The following is a 21,515-nucleotide window of genomic DNA, read 5'->3' as shown; positions in this document are numbered from 1 at the left end:
GCAACTTTTAGCCCAACAGCATAATTTATAAATATATCCTTAAAATAAAGAACATATGAAATGTAGTTGGCATTAGGATGCTATCCACCAGATTGCATTCAGATAACTCGGATAAATCTTTCTTAGTGAGGATCTGAAGGTCAGACGCTTAATCTCACCTTCATGCAGATCTTCGTTCACACCAGACTCAGCTGCTGCATTCTAGAAAGACCTACGATTGGTATGAAACAACTTTTGCTATGTGCTAGCTGTCAGGGTAGTATGTTTTATGCCCAGTAATTTTCTGAGTTTTATGCTCAGTAACTTTCTGTGCAGCAATATGGAAGTGGGCACACCAACCAAGTAAACGATCTCAGAAACTCCCCCAGCTGCCATCCACAAGCACCAGCTGATCTGTTCACCTGAACATCCTAAGATGCTCCAGGGACATGTCAATGGGATGGCACTTCCTCGTTTAAATGCTGACGCAGCCAGGACCCATCTCCTGTGACTGTTGTGTTTGCTGAGCAAACGAGCACAGCACACCACAATTATCTGTACCTCATGAGAGCGCCACAGTCCATGCTTCTTACGTTCGCCCAGAGCCATGCAGATATTCTGGCTCTCCTCAGACTGTGAACAGGCATGAAAATCCAGGAAACCCTGGACACAGAGCAGTGTATGAAGGTATTTTCTGAAACAATTGCTCAAGGGATAAATATGCCAGAGCACTGCCCAGGTACCCAGAAACACCAGATGCAAAGCAAAGCTGATACGCTTTTAAAAATGAGCCACAGGCCAGGGAAAGACCTAGGCTTTGGCACTGCCCATGCCAGCTATTGGTTTTGAAAACTGGGTAGAGAATTTTTTTTACAAATGCTTCTATCAGATTTTAGCATGTGACTGACAAAGGAGACAAACAAAAGTGGTGGGAGCCATGAGGCTGACATGGTAGAGAATGACAGCAGTATCTTCAGTGCCAAGCAGCAGAGCTGGACTTTGAGGACAACAGATTTCTGAGGACACTTGTACACTGTGGTCTCTGACAGTCAGGAGTTCCCACCAGGAAGGTGTTTGCTAGGATCAGGGGGTGTTAGGTGCTATGTTTGATGTAAAGTCTTTGTTTCTCCCAGGCATACCTACTGAGTATGTATGAGCAAAAATATGCTTTTCTCTGTGTTCCATGTGCTTTCATATGCTTTCCTCTGTGTTTGAATCACAACTGTGTTGAGCGGATCCATTGGTTGCATGATGCTGCTGTCCTCATTCAGTTTGCTGCTGCCAGCTAAGCTGTCCCCTGAGACACCCTCACCCCTTTCCTGTCATCTGTTGCCACTTTTCTGCTACTTTCCAACACATTTTGCCAACAAAACAATTTAGTGTTTCACTCTGCCTGAAGCACATATACATCCTATTTGTTAACTTTGTTGTCTTTCACTGGTCTCAGTGTGTCTGTTGCACTACCTCCCCTCCTCTGAACTGAGCACACTGGATGAGAAAAAGAAAAAAAAACAGTCATATAAATATTTACTCAGTACAGTATTAAGAGCAGTGCTGATGCCATAACGAGCAGTGAGCTAATGACCTTTGAAACTGAAAAAAAAGAACAAAAATGTTACTACTTTTCTTATTGTATCTATATTCCACATCTGCACAAAGCAGTTCCTCAGGGCACAGCTTTTATCATACACCCAGCAGCTGGACAATTTGAGGAAGAAGAAGCCAGGAATAAAACAGGGACTGTTCAGTGAACTCCTAGAGTAAGACCATCCAGGAAGGACTGGAGAGGGCCTCTCAAGTCTGCACTAGAAAAGGACAAAAGGGAATAAGGGCTGGTCAGAAAAGAGACTGTCCATGGCTTCATTTAAACTGTGGAATTAAGGTGGGATTTCAGACTCCACTCACAAAACCTCAAGATTTATTTTTAAATATTCCTGTTCTTGAACCTGTTCAGGATCCTGGCTGATAGACACAAAAGGACTGGAAAGCTCCATGCTGTATACTTCATTTCATCAGGCTTATGCAGCTCAAAGTTGAGTCCTGTGCTGTCTCCAGGATAAGTATCTTGAGGACCATCAGAATCACCATCCTCTGTCACAAAGCACCAAAACCAGCTGCTCTGGAGGACCTCCATAACATGCTGCAGCCCAGTCACTACTCTCTCAGGCTGTACCCTGGCCTTCCAAGATCCTGGTAGAGTAATCAAGCCATAGCAATGCACAGCAGCACGCCAGAAAACAGAAAGCCCTGATACTTTTTTTATTAGAGTGCTTGGTCTAATGATTGCAAATATTTGCACTCTTTATTTATGGCACATAAACCAATTTCACTGTTGTCTCTCCTTACCCATCTCCATTTTGATCTTCTTTCTTTTCATTTGCTTTTTGCATAATGTTTTCCATTATCTTCATTTGCACTTGCAGTCTGTAAGCAACAAATAATTCCTTCACCCTTTTTCTTTTTTAGTAAAAGCCCTAAAAGCACCCTGTTTCCATTCCTGCAAGAGCCCTTGTCAAAGTGAACAATTTTCTTCATTGAATGTGTTTGAAAACAGGAATTTTACAAATAAACACACCCATGGCCTCTTTAGTGAAAGCAAAGGACCTGCTCTTTGTGGGAAGTGTCACAAATTGTGAGTTCAAAAGTACATTGAAAGGAGAAAAATCACATGAGATAGATACACAATGGCCAAAGAAGACTGTATATCCTCTAAAGTTTAAGATTAGCATAAACAGAAAGTTTAACTTTAACTTTGCTTATCCTTGCTCATTGCAGCACTCAGACATAGGCAGACAAGCTACTGACATTGCAGCAACAGCCACCAAGGTTTCCCAACAGCAAAGATGGTCTTGGCGAGGCTTGCAGCACAGCAGCTTTGCTGCAGCACAAGGAAATGCATCGTGCATTCCCTGAACACAGGGCAGACAAGAAGAAACCCGTGGGAGTAAGGCAAACCAAGCAACCCAGTAAGCTTGTTCCTGGGTGGTACAAAACTCACAAGCACAGCAAGGGAAAAAAAAAAAATAAAAAATAAAAGCACAGAGCACAGGTTGTGATTGAGGGGGTTGGAGACATGAAAGCATTTAAGAAAGCAAATGTTCCCCATTGTGTGGAAGCAGTAAAGTCAAAGAAACTGATGGTGGCGCATGTGGACAGTCTTCAACCCAGCACGACCAGAGAATCTCATCAGAGTGCAGTGTTGTCACCATGACCAGAGATGTCATTAAAAGTACATCATGCTCTTGTGATGTGCCCCATCACAGACCAACACTCTCTGAAGCACGATGGCATTAACTTCAATGGTTCAATGAAGGCACGTGCCTCCTTCACCTCCCAACATCCGGGGCACATCCAGCATGCATGACAGCAATCACGGGCTTAAGATTGCATATTTGGAACATGAGTAAGATTTCCTTAAAGATACACTTTGTCATGCAGCTTTCAAAACACAGCATGCCATGATCAGAAGATAAACCAAAGCTGGTTATGGAGTACAGCTTGGGGATATAATGGTCACTGCAATTTTAGTTACCAGAGTCTTCATTTTATGCAGCTGTTCTGTTTGGCAGTAGAAATTTGGCATGGAGGAGCATGAGCAATGTTTTCTAATTCTCTCCCAATCCCTACACTCCAGAAAGTTTTTGTGCACTAGCTTTCTTTGTTCCCTGAGCATCTGAAAGGCTCTGTATGATGCATTGTTATCAGGACATTTGAGATGACTACATAGGATTTATTTTTATGTTAGTACAGTAAAACAAGGAGAGTGGGAACAGCTGACAACGACAGTGTAAAGAGAGAAATGGATTCTTATTATTGGAAAGCTCATTGAAAGCACTGTCAAGAGCAGTTGATGTCCATTTTGTAGTGTCAAGAATTAAACAAGTTAAAATATTTTAAAAACACTTGTCAGAATGCTGATTTTGAGCTCTCCTAAGTTCTAATTGAAAGGACAAAAATATATATAGTTTTTAATGCCAAATGTCTTTAAAACACTGAGATTTTTATGTCAGATTTTATGTATTTCTTTTATGTTGGTCACCAAAGCTTCTTTGTGTTTGACTATGTTGCATTCATTCCATGAATGATTGGGTCTCTTTACTTCCCATTTAAATTTCTCCTCGGTAGATGATATTGAATGGTGACTTGCAGACAGCAAAAAGGTATGTGTGATCAGTGCCTATTTATCTCAAAATGGTACGCACATTATTTTGTTGACATTGTCACTGCAGGGGCAGGTAGGGGAGAATCGCTGCTGTGTCAGGACGCACATGAACTTCCCTCTGCATCTTGCAGGTTACGTGTCGGATCCCATGAGTACCATGAGATTTCATTCCTGCAGCAGCAGCGGTAGCTTTGAAGAAAGCAGCTGACAGCATGGACCGCCTTACTGCAGAAAGTCACCAAAAACCAGCAGCAACTGTTCTTACCATACCAGCCTAACTCCCAAGCATCGCGTGCTATATTGATGGTACCCAAACTGACCCCTTTATTTGCTGACAATGAATGTCCCTCTCATGTTATGTGCTAGCATCTTTTTCTGCTTCTCTTGAGGGGGCTTTTTCTTTTGGTGGTGTGCATCTACCCTTTAACAAAGTGAATGCCTGAACTTCCAGCATGAGCATTAAAAATATGAAGAGGTGACAGTAAAGGTGTGTCTGTTAAAGTTTAAAGCTCTGCTGCAAGTTGCTGTTACCTGGGTCCGCATCCCTGACCAGCAGCTGCCGCAGAGCCCCAGCCCACCTCGCCACTGCAAGAAACAGCTTGTCCTTCCTGCCACCATGCCAGCCAAGCTCCAGCTCCCAGCTCCTGAACGAGATTGTCTCTTCTGTGAGCTCCCCACCGTCACAGAAACACCTTGCCCTGCATTCTCAGTACCTCAGGCTCACACAGCTTGCTGGCACAGCAGCCCCACTACATCTTTTCTGAGCCCTGATCTGCAGTTGCTTTCCTGCTCTCTGAGAATAATGGGGTACTTGGGTAGCCATCATAACTGTACTCTCCCAGACATTTCTGTCTTCTCATTTGCTTCCTTGTTTTGGTTTGAGTTCCTTTTTTTTTATTATTATTATTTTTCTTACAAAGTACATGCTCTAGTTCAGTCATTTGGTAACAAAAAAGCCACATGGGAACTTCAAAAGAAACTTTTCACCAGCAGGGTAACACGCAAATCAAATCCCAAACCACCTATGTTACTGCAGACAGGTAAAATCATTGTGCCGCAATAATCCTAAAGCAGAACAGAGCTACATTTTTCACTCAAAGCAGTTCCAAGGCAAAGTGCCAACTAGTGTGTGCTGAGTGTGCCTGCCGAGACCGGGTTTGCAACAGATTTCTCACTGGAAGTTTAAAAAAAAAAATGGGAAGGGCAAGACAACATGAACCCTTCTTCTAGAGGCAATTACACAGTTAAAATTATGCTGTTATTTTTCTGGAATCTGTTTTGAAAATAGTAAATTTTTGCTGCAAGCAACACTGCTATAATATTATTCCTTAATTGCATTTGAATACACAACTGTCAGGTGGGTAGAAATGTGGGTTCATGATTACTGCATGTTGCTCTGTGGATATTATTCAGGATGTTGGATTCTTATGACTACAGTGTCTGAACCGAGCTCTGTGATAAGGCATTGTGCAGTGTGACAGACATGCTCTATAAATTAGTAATAGGCTCTGCTGACTCATGTCTTGCATGCTGTTAGTTTCATAATCCTGAAGCAATAAAAATGGGGAAGGTTTCACTTAGTGAGGTTTACAGGTCTTTTTCCCATTTGTTTTGTTTCACCTAGGGAAAATTTTTCTATTAGTCTGTAAAACCAGAGTATTGGGAGTGTGGTGTTTTTTTTGAGCAATACAAGAAGCTCTGAGAGCCAGCATGTTCCTAACCACAGGACTCATTTCCCTAATTGTTAAAATCATACACACAAGAACCATTTATAAATATTGAAGTATTTTAAATTATGTATTATCAGTTTTCCTGTCCCTTGCAGTCACTGCTGCCTTACTCTTTTGGGATTTCCCTGATGACCCAGATCTTCTGCAGCCAAGGAGTGTCTTGGGAGTTCAGGTGCTTCTTAGTGACCAACTCTTGCCTTCTTTTCTAAAATGTTGGATTGGATTTAGTTATATCTGCTACTGCAAACTCACACCCCCGCTTAATCATCTCCAGAGTGCTCTGAATGTCAGCTATCTTTAAAGGAAGATTCTACCCATAAGGAGAAAAAACAAACAAACACACTCATGGCTGAAGTGCCAGGAGCAGAGACTGGAGGCTGGCAATCTGACAATAAACTGCTCCAGGAGGAGTCCCCTGCACAACACTGTGGGGCACGGGTCCTGCCACCACCTCGCCTGCTGCCATTCAGCAGCCACAGAAAGGACAAGGACGCGCTGGGGCAGGGACACTGCCCCAGAGCTGACGTTGGGGGATCCCTGCCTCGGGCAGAGCCACACGAGGCTCCCTTGCCACAACGCAGTCAGTGCTGCAATGGGGACCCCATTCCCATTCCCTGTGCTCTTTTTTTGCAGAGTGAGAGTATTTAACAGCATTTTGAGATGCTTTGCTGATCACTCTGGCACTTACCTACGACACACAGATCTCTTACCTTTCCCATTTTCCTCCTGTGCTCAGTAAAGCAGGTAAATGTCAAACAAGCCAGTTGTTTGGTTCGTGACTTGCCTGAGTACAGCCTTAGCTGTAAGCCTGAACCTTCCAGGGAATCACTGCTGAGGCAAATCTTTGCCTCTCACCTTTGTCCACCCCTAACACTTGAGCAACCTGTGTGTATGCATGTGCATTCGTAAAACACTTTTGTCTGGTCTTGCCCACAAGCCACATCCATTTGCTTTTCATACAAATCTGTATGATCCAGTTTTAGTAGCACACACACTCAACCCAACATTACTTAGTCATTCAGTTAGAAAGCAGAGATAACTACTGAAGACAAGGCCCTACTTGATTGCCAAGTATTATTCTTACAATTTAATCATTTGCAAAAATTCAATGAACTACACAGACTGATACATCATGGTTTTTTCTTGTTTGTTTGTTTGTTTTTTAATAGACTCAAGTAAATATGCGTATGTGCAAATGTGTAGAGAGAAAAAACAACTCTGGAGGTCATTAGCATTAATTTGAATTCCAAACACTTCATATACCAGGTGTATTCAACTGCAGAGTATGTAAATACAGGTTATTTATTTACTGTAGTTTTTTATGCTGAGCAACACTGGAAATGTCTTGGTCCAGAGAATAAGCCAATACTGATTTTATGGACACTCCCTGGTTAAAAGGAAAGGAGCGTTGCTGAGTTCTCAAAAGTCGAACACATGCTTTGTAAGCAAATATTGCCTATCTTGCACAGAATAAATATTTCCACTGCACCACAAAGGATCACTTAATGCAATGCTTTGTTTAAGCTGCTGATGACAGTAAAGCTATGAGTCTTCTTTGTCTGCTTTCTTCTTTCAAAATACTTCCTGGTATCCAGATTAAAAATACAAATGTAACCGTCTTTAGTACAGGAGGAAACAAAAATGAATTGATCGCATTTAAATTTGTATGTGTTTAAATGTGTATTGTTCTTAAATAATTTAGGGTAACAAACATGTCAAAATCCTGCTTGTTTCAGTTCCTTTCCTGATCTGAAAACCCAGCTACAGCTACATGCCGCTATGCTTACCGCCCCTGCGCATGGCGGGCAGGACCTCAGGGTCCCTCCAGAGGTGGGGGAGCTGAAAAGGGGATGGGCAGCAGAGACCCACAGCCAACACGGGGTTGAAATGTCCTTATTCTGAACCACATGCTGCCACAGGCCCAGCAGCAGTTCCACCACAGACTGCATGGGCCTGTGGAGTTACACCTAACACCGGTGAAAGCAAAAGGCTCAGGCTTTCCTCATTCACATTGTAAATCAGTTACAATTGCTCTGATTTAACATTTCCCAACATCTTTTCAAAGTTCTGAGAACGCACTGAAGTGTGGTCAGCACCAAGCCTGGCTCTGCATGGCGAGTGCTCCACAGCAGCCACCCCTGCGCACAGCACCCGCCGTGACGGGGCCGCTTCCCACTCCTGCGGCAACACCCCGATGCCCCGCACCAGATCAAACCACCGATGTGCTCAAGTGTCCTGCACACGCCAATGAAGACACAACCCCATCTCACAGGGAAGAGTTTACAGTTTAAAAAGCCAAATAACTCACATAAAAATGCACAGAGAGGAGATACAATCAAGCACATACACTCAGATGTACATTTATAGTCCTACAGTAACACACACAGAGCACCTATCCTTAGCTGTCACTCCTGTCAGGTAGCAAAGGCAAGGGGTGTCTGGGGAGGATGGGAAGTTCCCCACTGCAATATTTTTCTGGGTTTTGCAAATAGCAAGCGTGGCAGCTGTGGAACAATCCTTGTGATTTTGGTCTTCATAACTACAAAGGAGTGCTGTTCCCCGGGCTGGCATACACTTGCTAATTTGAGCTGTCTGCTGCACACTGAGAAGCTGCTGTAGAAGAATGTGACAGACAGTTGTACTCGCAAAGTAAAATGAAGGAGTGAGTATCCTGAAGGGCACAAATCTAGCAGATGTGTAAATGTTGCAGAAAACAGCACTGAAGAAGCTGCAGAAAAAGCTTAGAGGACAGTTTCTTCCTTGTCCTGGGGCCCTATGGAGGGCACAACAGCTGCATCCAGGTTTACAACATCCTAGGAAATGATGAGAAAAATGTTAGCTTTACAGAAAATAGGCTAAACTGAGGTAGAGAGATACCACTGTAAGACACTTCCTGCAGCTAGATGCCAGGGCAACCAGAGAAGCCAGCTGCTGCTGCTGGCATGCAGCACAGAGCTCACGGGCAGTAACAGCAGCAGTGGTGACACTGAGGCCGCTCCACACCACCAGCAGCACTGGGAGACGGAGTGATGCTGCTGGGAGCCAGGAACACAGGGCACTGGGCATAGCTGGAGGGCCGAGAAGACATGGGGCTGCAAGCTTTAGCACCATGGTGAAGGTACATGCAACACGGCTTCAGGAACAGGTAAGCACACAGAAGCTGCCATGCAGAAGGATTTGCCATCCTGTACCACAGGTATCAGTGGCAGATTCTTAAGGGGAGCATAAGAAAGCAGCAGTGAGAATATGAGACATCATCTGCTCCCAACACTGCTCCCAGCAGCCAGAAGCCTGGGGATGTGAAAAGGAACATGCCAGCAGCAGACCCAGGCAGGACTCACCTCACAGCAGCTCCCATCCGTGGCAGCAGCTCCCGCATCTGGGCTTCCTCGCACGGGACTTTTCTTCCTCTGCTCCTGAGCCCCGGAGTCACCCTGTGTGTCTTCTGAAACACCCTCAGCCTTTCCCTTCTGGGCACTTTCACTGAGGCCAGACTCTTTCCCTTTGATATGTGCTCCCTCCTGCACCGTCCCTCCCTGGACTGCTGGCCCCTCTGCCACTGCCACCCCCATCCTGCTCTGTCCCCCTGCCCCCGCTCTTGTCCCCCTCTCCCATGCTCCCACCCCATCACCCATCCAGCTGTCCCCAGCCACCGCTGCCTCCAGCCCCACCGCTTCCCCCCCGTTCTCTGCCTTCCTCACTGCAGTGCCAGCTCCCTCCCCAGCTCTGCTCTCACACAGCCCCTCTGCAGGCGGTGCTGGTTCCTCCACCACCTCCTCACCAGGAGTTCTCCCCGCTCCCAGCACCACCCCATCCTGACCTGTAGCACACTCCCTCAATCCCTGCTCTGCAGCTTCCAGCTCCCATGGACCTGCCACTCCTCCCATGACTCCTCCACCTCCTATCTCAGCTCCAGCTATCTCTGCAGATAGTCCCATCACTGGCCCATCAAGATTTTCTTCCATTACTCCATCTGGCTTTGCTTTACTGCCCAAAGATGGGTTTTCAAGCAAAAGTGCTTCTGCTGAACCCTCCTCATCTTCTGCTGTTGCTGTCTGCTCCAACAAAGATGACCCTTCACTTGCAGGATCCCTTCCAGCCTCCACCAGAGCCCCTAATCCAGATGCTACTTGTAACACTGGACCCTTGCCTCCATCCACAGACTCCTCCACCACCTCCTCTGCTCTCGGGAGAGATCTCTCTTCCACTTCTGGTGGTCTGTCAGTCTCAGACATTGCTATTCCTATGGCAGCATCCTTCATCTCCGCCTTCTCTTCCCCTGAAGCTTTCAGTTGGGTGAACTCATTTGGCTTTAGTTCTTCCCCGCCTGTGCAAACTTCGGTATCCCCTAATGTTTCCCTGAGAGCCACAGGTTTCTCCACAGCCTCCTCCCCTTCAGAAATAGCTTCCTCTATAGCCTCCGCTCCTTCAAGGCCAGCCACTCCCGTAATCTCTTCTTCTGCCAAGTTTGCATCCTCCACAGCCTCCTCTCCCTCACGTACAGCATCCTCCACAATGCCCTTCCCTGCAAAACGTCCCTCCTCCGCGGCCTCCTCTGCCTCAGACATGGTGTCACCCACTGCCTCCTTCAATAGGGGCTCTGCCATCCCCACTGCCTTCTCCACCCCAGAGGCCTTCTCCATGGCCTCCCCGCCTCCAGAGAGCTCCCCAGCTCCCTCACCACACCCAGGCACTGCCCCGTCTGCCTCCCTGCGTGCCGCCCCCCCCACTCCTGCTGATTCCTCTCCCTTGCTCCCTGGCTCCTGCAGTGCTCCCACGCTCTCCATCACCCTCGTCACAGCTTTCTGCCCCCCAGCTACCACTTCTGCTCCAGGCACTCCCTTCCCTGTCTCCTTTTCCTTGGCATCTCCTTCTGCCATGGCCCCCCCGGCAGGTGCTAGTCCTTCCTCAGCCCGCTGACCCGCTGCTGGCACCACGGCCACCACCTCTCCCTCGGGCAGCACATCTCCTGCCTGGGCCGCTCTCCGTCCTGTGTCGTGAGCGTGAGAATCTCCTTCCTCAGCTACACGGCCTTCCTCCACCAGTGCTTGTCTCTGCCCTGCCACCTGCACTCCTCGTGCCTCTTGTTCTGCTGCCTTCTGCACATCAGGTGCTCTTGTTCCTTCTGCCAAGAAAGCTCCATCTGGTGCTAGTAAGACACAATTGAAACATTGGTTTTACTGAGAGCTGAGTTAATGTTAAGGCTGATTTACTGGGTTAAAAACATTATTTATTGCAAGCAATGAAGGGACATCAGCATGGTGGCAAGAAAGAGACTTGCCATGCTGCTTCTTACCATGCACCCGTGCTCTGACTAGGTTTCTGGTGCTGCCATTCTGGCATCTGCCGTGATAAATTTAGGCAAAAATGTCGATGCGTGACTGGCCTCCAGTTCTGACAGTTCTGCCTGCCCTTTCCCAGTCCTTTCTCCCTCTCCCCACACCCCCCCACCTGCCTTGCAGAGAGCTTGTGTGTACACAAAATAGCTGCAAGCTTGACAATAACACTCAAAATTCAGAAATAGGTGGTAAACTGCTTATATAAAATATGCATACATGGGAAGAAGAACACACAGCTGTTCATGCAGAGTAATGCTTCCCATGCATTCTGTAATTACACCTGGGGAATAATACAGGGCCTTTTTCTATACCCTGAGAATTTAACAGCAATGTTCCTCATTGAATTTGGTGCTCCAGGGCCTGTCCCTGGGCAGGCACCTCCAGCAGGCTGCATTGCTGTACCCATGTTTTGCACAAACACAGTAGGTTCTTATTTAGAAAATGGGAGGTTTTGTGCCAGTGAAGAGAGCAAGGAGCAATGTCCTTCCCAAACTACCCTTTCGCAAACTGGGCAAAGGCTCTCTTGCCCCAAATCATCTCATGCGGTTTGACTTATTTGATGCTCCTGCACTACTGCTGTACTCCAAAATCATTGCTTTTTGCTGTCTGCTTGGGCAAGCATCCATGCAACAAAACCCCATCTCTGGAACAGCAGCCAAAGAGGACTCCAGGTGACCAACAGGCCGTGAGGACAATATTTGTCTCTCATTCTGCCAGCAGAAGAGTGGAGCCCATGTCTGGTTTCCCACAACAGTTCCACTGGCCTTACTTACCCCCCACTGTCCCCGTCCCTTCCTGCCCTTCAGAGCTGGATGTGACCACTCACTAGGTAGGTCAGCTGCGCAGGAGCACAGAAGGTGCACAAGGCAGCTCAAGCAGCTGCAGACAGTAAAGGAGCCAGAATAAAGGACAGGCTGAGAAGAAATTTTACTGAGAGAGAATGGAGACCATGAAAGGAGAGAAGAGAGCACAGAAAGCTGATTCCTCCCACCAGACCATGCATCACCTGACCAGTAGACCACACTTCAAAATTAATAACTCCATATTACATGTTGCAATATGAGAAGTCATGCCTTCCTGCAAAAGCACCTTGCACCGGGTGTATTGCTTACATGTACTACTGGTTTCCTGCCCTGTAAATTTACACTGCTGCTACTAGGAGGTCTGCTAGAAAAGAATTGGTTGCTTAGAAGTAAGTACAATAAAACTGACTGACCTAGCAGCTAGTCTCATTCAAATTGTCCACCCACCTCTGCCATGAAGTGACAAATAGCCTTCCAGAATCTGCTCTGGAGGATGCATCTGTCCCTATTTAAGAATATATTTAACCCATGGAAATACTGTCTTGCCTCCACACATTTACTTGTAGAGGTCTTCCGTGAATCGCTGTCTTCTAGGTGTCATGTATTCAAGCCATGTGTAATTACATTTAACTGAATGTTCCCTCCAGCGATATATTAAGAAAAACAGTTATCAGTTCTTCTGAGACTGGAGAAAAAGCACCTGTTTTTTTTATACATGTACCTGTGTATTTGGAATTTAATCTGTCTGCTGCTTCAGAATCAATGAAGAGTTCCACATGGAGTGGGAGAGGACTTGTTCCCACAGTCTTCCTTGCCACAAACTTGCATTATTCTCTTCCCAAGTCCTTGCTTCTCCCCTGCCATTGCACACCCTGTGATCTCTCACTTTTTTCCTATGAGGTTGTGGGGTTTTTTTGTTTGTTTTTGTTTGTTTTGTACACCGTTGATTCTTTCTATTTGGCCATATATGTTACTTTTCTTCTTTTTTTATTTTATTTTTATTTTTTCTTCTCCTTCCTCCTGTGGTTTCTCCCACTTCCTGCTTACAACTATCCTTCCCAATGAGAACCCTGCACCCACACAGCTCTGAAGAGAAGCATGAGAAAATTTTTAAAAGACCATTTCAGTTGATGTTACAAAAAGCACTTGCTCAGCATGAAGGCCTTTTTGCCTGCACCACAGGTCCTAAAACGTATTGATGGCTCCACTACTGCTTTGACATTGCAACTACCTGAATTACTAAGATCTGCGTAGCAAGGAACCATGAAAGATGGTCAGAGAAGTTCACAGGAGATCACTGACAAGGTTGTTCCTGGGACCCAAGATCCTGACAAAGGTTTCTGAGCAATAGCACACAGCCTGTTTGATTCCTTCTGCTGTTCCAATGCTGAAGAGAAGACAAGAAGCTTTCCACTCCAGGACATGCTTTGCTGGCTCAGGCTGATGTCCAGGCAACACTTCCTTCAGACTCAATGAAATACCAAATGCTTTGCTAGCTGTTGTGCACATTGTTTTGCTTTGACCTGGTTATGGGCCTGAAGTCTGACTACTTGGAAGTTCAAATTCTTTCCAGTTTTCTGTCTATGCAATACTTGACAAAAGAGAAACTGACAGTCTACCAAAACACAGAGCCCAGGGAAGGATGAGAAATACTGATCACAGGAATTCTCTCATGGGCTCAGCAATATCTCCTTGTCACAAAGAGCACAGCAAGATCAGAAGATGCACAGCAGGAAGCCAACCCAGGTATTTCCATACTTCTGAGAGATCGTGTCATGCCACTGTTTATGATTTGCACAGACTCACTCTAGTGGAGCATTTTGCACCACTTGCTTCCTGAAGCATACATGAATTACTGTGATAATTTATTTCTGCACTGTTAATGACAGCATTGTTTTGGAGAAATCCTGTCAGGAGCAGAGCACAATTGGTCTCATCAGGGCAAAACAGAAACAGAAACAGTGTCCTATCAATCTCATGCAAACACAGGCTGGAAAGCTAATGAGAATGACCAGCCCCATGGAGAAGTTCACGTGAAAAAAACAGAAGCCCAAGAATGGACTGAGAATGAGTTTTGACACAGCAGAGGACTGAGTGCTTTCAGCTTTCCTGGTGTCTCTGGGGGCTCTTAGCCCTCAGCATTTTGGAGGGCTGGAGTAGTGGAAGTTGGAATCACATGGCATATTGTTAACTATAAACATCCTTAAATTTTGCAATTTGAATCTTTATCATGTTTGCCACTGTACTAAGTGCCTAGAAGAAGCTAAGATTCCCACGTGAGTTTTGTTACCCCACAATGTATCTTTCAACATGCTAATTATATCTCAAAAAAGGGGATTATTTTTTTCCTTTATTTCTCTAGACAAAGCTTCTTGGCAATTCCTTATTTGCTATAAAATTCACCTATACGACTCTTATGTGGACACAGAAAAAGCCTTCTTCAATTTAGGATTGCAAACTCCTATCTGTATTTTTTATGATTCAACAATTTTTCTTTTTCTTCCTCTCCCCTACTTGATCTGGTCTACCGCTGAATCTCAGGTAGTCTTCTGGCAGCAGAGATGATACAGGGCTTGGCTAAGAATGCTGTTTATATATATCTACATATATAAATGCTGCTACCGTGTAACATTTGGACATTCTATCTATACTTGATAGAGGGACTCTGTTGAAACCTAGAGCCATAAAACCAAGTGCACTGAATGTAAACATATAAGAATTTATGCTAAGAACAATGTTATCGTTTTATGCTAACGCAGCCTGAAATTACTATCCTTTACACATTCATTTGATCTCTCTTTGCTTTTGTATTACCACGTAATTTCCTGTTCTGTATGTTTTCAGAGTTCTTTCTTCTTCACCAGTCCTTACTCAACTCATCTGAGTCTAGTGGTGAAGCTGCTTACATTCAAGTTCCTTTCATGCAAGTGAAGAGAGGGGTTCCAGAAGCAAACATCTTTGAAGACTTCAGCATTATTCAATGATTAGTATGCTAATGTCTTTACCGACTCAATTCTGAATGCATAACAAAGCAAAAGCAATGCACGAGACAGTCAAAGTAACCCAGCAGCAACAGATTTGTCAAGCATTAAGCTCCAGCGTTTGAAGAGTTTATTCCACACATAGCTGTCTTAGATCTATGCATTGCAGTGATCAGAAAGCAATAGAAACAGAACAAAAAAACTTGAAACAAAAGAAAAGGATTATACATTCCACTGCTAATGGAGTGTGGAGAAAGACAATTAGAAATTTAATCTGCCATGGCTTGTGCCTCTCCTTCTTTATGTAAACACCAGTGCAGGTGACCATTCTGTTATACTGCCTGATTTAACAACATCCAGGAAATTTCTTCCATAACCTAAATGACACTGTAAAGCAAGGGCTTATATTTTTCCCCTTCCTCAAATACAGTAATGCAGACATTGTTTATATGGCTAACCGTCTTTTATGTGCCCATTATCTATAAAGGTAAAGTTGAAACCACAAGATGCCCATTTTATCAGAAAATTGAGGTGTCACACAACTAACAGATCTGCTCCTTGCCAACAAATCCATGACAGAGTGAAGCAAAACAACTATGGAACTACTGATGTAGTTTTGATCCTCATCTGCTGCACCATGATTCACATAGCATTTTTTTGGTGTTCTTTTTGAATCTAGTATTTGGGGCAATTGCTGCAAGTTAGAGCACAGGAAGCTCCACACTGATATGCGAAAGAACTTCTTCATGGTGAGGGTGACAGAGCATTGGAACAGGCTGCCTAGGGAGGTTGTGGAGTCTCCTTCTCTGGAGATATTCAAGGCCTGTCTGGACACCTACCTGGGCAGCCTGCTCTGAGGAACCTGCTTTGGCAGGGGGGTTGGACCCGATGATCTTTCGAGGTCCTTTCCAACCCCTACCGTTCTGTGATTTTGTGATTTCCACATTATAAAGAAAATTCCCCAGTCTGGCACACTGATTCTCATATAAGTAATGAATTATGTTTGGATTTTACAGTAATTTCATGATATGTGAAACCTAACTTGTGAAGTTAAAAAAAAAAAAAAAGAATAGCCAAAGCCTTACACTGGAAACACTAGAAAAGAAACAAGCAAAAAAAAAAAAATGAGGTTACATTCTGGTTATTTAGCTCACAGAAATATAGAGTATTTCAGTAGCTTGAAAATAGTCCAGCAACTGCATTCCCCTTGCTGCATCGTGACTTAGGATAAAGGCAAATACAGCAACAGTTGCATTCACAGATCACATCACAGTTCTGCAGGGGGACTGTACTCACCACTTCCTTTGTCACTTTGAGGAAATTCTTCATTTCTATTCTCCACTTCCATCATATTATTTTCCAAAGGCACTAGAACGTCTTTCTCCCCACTGTCTCTCTTGTTACTTGCATTCTTCTCCCCATCTTCCTTTATGTTACTTTCTACTGTCCTAGCCTGTCTGAGTTCCCAATTAACTTCAGGACTTTGATGCTGTATTGATGTTATGTTTTCATGAAAAATTTCAGTATCTTCCCCTGCTGGTCGATCTTCCACTTTTGTCTTTTCTGCTTCATGTATGTCTTCCTTTTCCAGTGTAAAAGTTTCCTGGTTGTCCTCTGTTTTGAACAGTATATTTTCCCCATTCTCACTTCTGTATTGTGCATGTGCTGTGTTATCAGATGCCTTTTTGATATCATACTCCTCTTTGCCCTTAACATTTTCTATCATCTTTTGAACATCAGAGTCATCTCCACTGCTATACTGAGCACTGGTGGATGAGAGAGAATGTGCAGACCTCCTATCTAGAAATAGAAAACACAATTTTATTTTAGTATCTATCACTAAGACATTTGTATTCATTGGCCGCAGACAGATACTCGTCTGATATCAACCTCTGTATTAAACCGTCTGAAGATACTGTGACAAAATTCCAGTAACGGTAATAGGAGAGCATTGCCCAAATGTATCAGTGTTAAAATCAAAGCCATTTAACATATATTTTTTTACGATAATGGAAATGAGCCTCAGTAGCTCCATCTGTCACAAAAAAATACACTTTAAAAAGCCCCTGTAAATATGGCTAAGATGAGTTTTAGAATAGTTTCTTGAGCTCTGCTTGATAAAAGATTTCAACAACAGCAGCAGTCCTTCAGTTCACTCCTGTTATGGAATCATAGAATCAATTCAGGTTGGAAAAGACCTCTAAGATCATATAGTCCAACCTTTAATCTAGTACTAAAGCCCACCACTAAACCATGCTACTACTTTCTAAATCTACATGTTTCTTGAAGACCTTCAAAGATGGTATATTATCGCAGTGAATATCATAAAGATATCCAAAATCAGATGTAAAACAATCCAGTTGAATAGGAAATGAAGCTCACTGTATCCTCTAATAATACATACATGGAGCATCATTTGAAATTCATAAATGGAAAATTCGCAGGGAACAAAAGAAAAGCAGTGATAATTCTTCAATAACATTTAACCAAACAGTAGAGATTATCGCTGTAATGGACATTGCCAGTGTCCAAAGTTCATATGGATTCAAGAAGAGATTAGTCAAAGTCAAGGAACAAAAAGCTATTTAGGCCTACTAACTACAAGGGACCACCGTTGACTCCAGTGATTTACAGTGGTGGGAAAACACAGTGGGGAAGCAGAGCCAGAGATCTAGCAGAGTATAAAACTGAAGTTTATTCAGAATTTATGTCATTAAAAGACAGCAGTTCTGAAATGCAGGGTGTTTGTCAGGTTTCCCAGTGACTTCAGAGATAAAAGTGCACATCCTCAGGAAGTGGTCATAGCATCACGGATGTTGTTTACCGTTAAGTGCTTACCTGTCCCAAGGATTTAGAGCTACTAATCTCTAACAGTGTTGGCTGGCACTATGTCCATTTCTGCAACTAAACAGTTCGGTCATGTCTACTGTGAGCTGGCACATGCTTACATTGCCCCATAGGGTTAGCTTTTTTTCTGTGACAGTTAGTGGAACTGGTAAGAACACAGGTAAGATAGCTATCTTTTACCAGTTCAGTAGGCACTAAATGATCTTTTCTATGCAGTCTCAACATACATTACTGGACATGCACAACATATAAAACATGCATCAGGTCAACTTCTCTAAGCCTCATTACAAAAATACTAACCTTGTTTGTCATCCTCCAAGTCACTGTCAGAATATCCATCACTTTCATCTCTCTCACTGACAGAGGCCTGCAGTGCCTTCTGTGATGAGTTTTCACTCTCCTTTTCATAGTCTAAATTATGTTTTTCATCATCTGGGGATGACTTTGACATTCCATTTCTTTGATCACTAGTCTGTCCTTCTTCATTAACTTCTTCTGCTTCAAAATCTTCATCATAGTCTAAAATAAAAGAATCATACTGTGAGACAGGAAATGGAATTCACAACTACTAAAGTTCTTTTTCAGCAGACAAAGGTTAACTTCATTAATTTCCTTTTCCCTTTTCATTTGTTCACTCGTAAAAGTCATGAGAGAATCTAAAACCACAGACGGGAATAGTAAGAGCACATTATTGTAAAAAAGCATCACATACTTCATAGATAGAGTAGCACAAATGCAATAAAGCTACTGAATGATGTACAAAGTATGATTAATACATAAAAAACAAAGTAAATTAAAAAAAAAAAGTTAGCCATTGAGAGGACTACAAGAATTAACAGGCAAACTCAAAAATAAAATGCAAGACACTCTCTTATTACAGCAGAAAAACTCATTGCAATGAGAAAAAAATAGAAGCAATAGAAAAAAGTGTAGAAAGATAATATATGGTGGAACAAAGTAAGATAAATGACACAGCTAATTAACAAAGAATTGCCTTACAAACTGAGTTAATTAATTAAATCCAGGCAAAGGGTGCTGCAGAGGAACATTCTGCTATCACACTATTCTAATTTGCTCATTTAGTTCCCAGATGAAATCCTAGTACAAATGACGCTTACAGCAGAATTACTATCTTTACATTAACAGGGTCTGGATTTTTTTCTAGGCTACTAGCCTGACACATAACATAAGATAGATAACTTTGCTCAGCTCTAGAGGTAAAAGCTGTCTTCATGCATATGCATTAAAGCAGCCTTTCCTTTCCAGCCAGGAGTGCACTATTTTAAATCCCAGTCACCAGAAAGAATAGTGATGTCCATGATTTCCATTTAAAATTCAGTAATTCCACTGCTACCACTAGCTCACTGCACATGCTGCAGAGAAGCAACACACCTACATCGTGATGGAGAATTGTCACTGCTGACACACCAGCTGTCCCTCTTGGCCATTATTTCTCACCTTTTACCATAATTGCTCACTTCGTTTTTCTTTTCATCAATGCTTTTAAAGTCCTGAAGTGACAGAATGCCATGGGCAGAAGTGACAATTATCTGATGCAGAAGCAATTAAGCAAATAAACAATTACCCAGACAACACAGATTAAGGGAATAATTATATTTATTTTCTGTATTAAAAATCAATTGAGTTTCCAACTGCATTGTTGGAAACAAGGCCTCTTTAGGTAACTGTCAGAAAGATGCCTACCACCCTGGAAGGAAAAAGGCTTGATTCATCACAAAAGCACATCCACAAGGACTAACAAGGAAGCTGTGCAGTAGCACTGCAGAATTATGAAAGTAAAAATAGGATTAGGAAATAAAAATGAAAATCTTTCTCTGAGTAACACTTACTCTGAAAAAGGCATTTTAACAAGGAGTGAGTGAAAGAACAGGCAGAGCTAGCTCTCTCTTCCTTTAGGGGCAGGCAGAGGTGTACACAGACTGATGATGAGACTGGCCTGAGGTGGCACTGGGAAATGCCACATTCTCAGCATGAAGTTCGAGCTGCTACACATCATTTTTATACCATTATTTTCAATTATTTTCATACCACAAATATCATCTTTGTCCACCAAATGAAACATCCCTTGGGCAAACTTAGAGCAAGGGCAGCCTCTCTCTGGTCTTTGTTTTTAAATCTCTGTCAATAGAAACCAGGTGCAACTCAATCAAAAGGGGCAAAGTCAGCCAGGTACAGCTGTCAATGGGAGTGCTAGGTAAAGGGAAAGGATGATCATCACAGCAGGGTCAGAGCAGAGGAGGCAAGAAGGGTGAGCTGGGAGGCCAGGGACAGAGGGAACGAATGTTCAGAAGAGTGAGGAAGCTGGAGCTTAGTGGTGGTTGGCAGGTACATGGTGCTTGGGGCTGTGTGATGGAGAAGGGGAAGAGCTTCACATGAACAGAGCATCTTGCTGCTGCTGGCAACAAAGAGAGAAGACTGAGGTATTTCACCTAGCTCTCAATCTTGCAGTCATTTTGCTGCTATGTGTTCCTCCCAGCTATCAGCCACCGATAACTTCACCATCCTCACCATTTTTCTCACACATGAGCTATCCTAAGAGCGGATACCACCAAGTGAGCTGGAGGCCCGCAGTCCCACACCCTCTCCAGAATTACCCTCTCCTATTTTTCATCCCCTGCTTGTGTTTTGGAATACCGTACCATTTTTACCAGTGTCTTCCTGACTATCTTCTGTCTCATGATTTAATAGTTTTTTCCTTTCTTCTCCTCTATGCTCCTGTCCGGTCTCCATTTTCTCTTCAATGGTTTCCATACTTGCTTCATGACCTGGTAAGATGACTAACACCAAATCTTTGCTTGATTTCTGCTCAACACTGCTATCACTTGGCTCACTGTGTGCTCCACCTTTCCAGGAACCCACTTGCTTTTCCTCATAGTCCTTCTCAATCTTTCTCTTGGGAGGGGATGGCTTTTTGTCCAGACCCATTGCAATAATGCACCTACAAAAAAAAAAAAAAAAAAGGAGAATTGGAAAGCATGGCATTTTTCTGTCAGTGAACAATGGAAAAACAGTAGACAGTGAGCTCTCCAGCTCATTACCAGTTGTGAGATCAGGCACGTATCTGCCTCCATTTCACCTCTCAGACAACAAGGATACTAATAACAACTGGCTTTGAGAAGCACCCTAAAATCCTCAAGTGCTCCACAGACACAGATGCAATTCTCCCTTGAAGGACAGTAAGGCTATCTACACTTAAAGGTGACAACTGAAGGATAAGTAGTTTAGAGTCAAAATTATCAAAAGGGTTCATTAACTTCAAGCTACACCAAGCATGATCTGCAAAGACATAATCACTGTGAAAGGCAGGCAAGCTCCAAGTCAGAGGTGTGCTGGATACAGATCCTGCATTATCAACAAGTAAAGCAGTAATACAGGTTTTATGAATATAACATTTTTTAATTTGCTTGCTGGGTCAGGGGTATTGAATTTGGATTATTTAAAAATTCTGTTCTGTTTTTTATCTAAGAGAAATCCAAACATATGAAAAACAAAATGCTTTGAATGACTTGTTGAGACTCCTCCTCTCATATAAAAGGAGTGCCAAATTCCCTTTCTTATGGTTAGGAGAAAAAAGGTAAGAGACCAGAGTTCCTACTCCTAATTTAGCATTACTTGCAGACATAATGAACAACTCTACACCACCTATGAGTGTG

At 43.5% G+C, this 21,515-nt stretch overlaps 2 protein-coding genes across 4 annotated transcripts in view; one reads left to right on the top strand and one right to left on the bottom strand.

The window, feature by feature from the left end:
• Positions 1 to 7,425, top strand: part of TNNI3K (TNNI3 interacting kinase) — a 76,233-nt gene extending 68,808 nt beyond the window's left edge. Inside the window, exon 25 of one of the 3 annotated variants that reach the window (XM_068691198.1) lies at positions 4,273 to 7,425. In XM_068691198.1, the coding sequence (XP_068547299.1) occupies positions 4,273 to 4,349 (77 nt within the window). In that variant the 3' untranslated portion in view covers positions 4,350 to 7,425. The other 2 variants (XM_068691199.1, XM_068691197.1) reach the window with 2 other exon arrangements.
• Positions 7,426 to 8,137: 712 nt separating this feature from the next.
• The window catches only part of ERICH3 (glutamate rich 3), a 33,742-nt gene continuing 20,364 nt past the window's right edge, over positions 8,138 to 21,515 (bottom strand). Inside the window, exons 11-15 of the mRNA XM_068691196.1 lie at positions 20,502 to 20,800; positions 18,142 to 18,360; positions 16,291 to 16,794; positions 9,213 to 11,020; positions 8,138 to 8,684 (exon numbers count right to left, since the gene is read on the bottom strand). Coding sequence (XP_068547297.1) covers positions 8,613 to 8,684; positions 9,213 to 11,020; positions 16,291 to 16,794; positions 18,142 to 18,360; positions 20,502 to 20,800 — 2,902 coding nt within the window. The 3' untranslated portion in view covers positions 8,138 to 8,612. The remainder of the gene's footprint in view (positions 8,685 to 9,212; positions 11,021 to 16,290; positions 16,795 to 18,141; positions 18,361 to 20,501; positions 20,801 to 21,515) is intronic.

Source organism: Anas acuta, chromosome 8 (assembly GCF_963932015.1).
Source record: "Anas acuta chromosome 8, bAnaAcu1.1, whole genome shotgun sequence".
NCBI lineage: Eukaryota > Metazoa > Chordata > Aves > Anseriformes > Anatidae > Anas > Anas acuta.
Note: the sequence above shows the minus strand (reverse complement) of the source record. Positions and strands in the feature narration are given on the sequence as shown.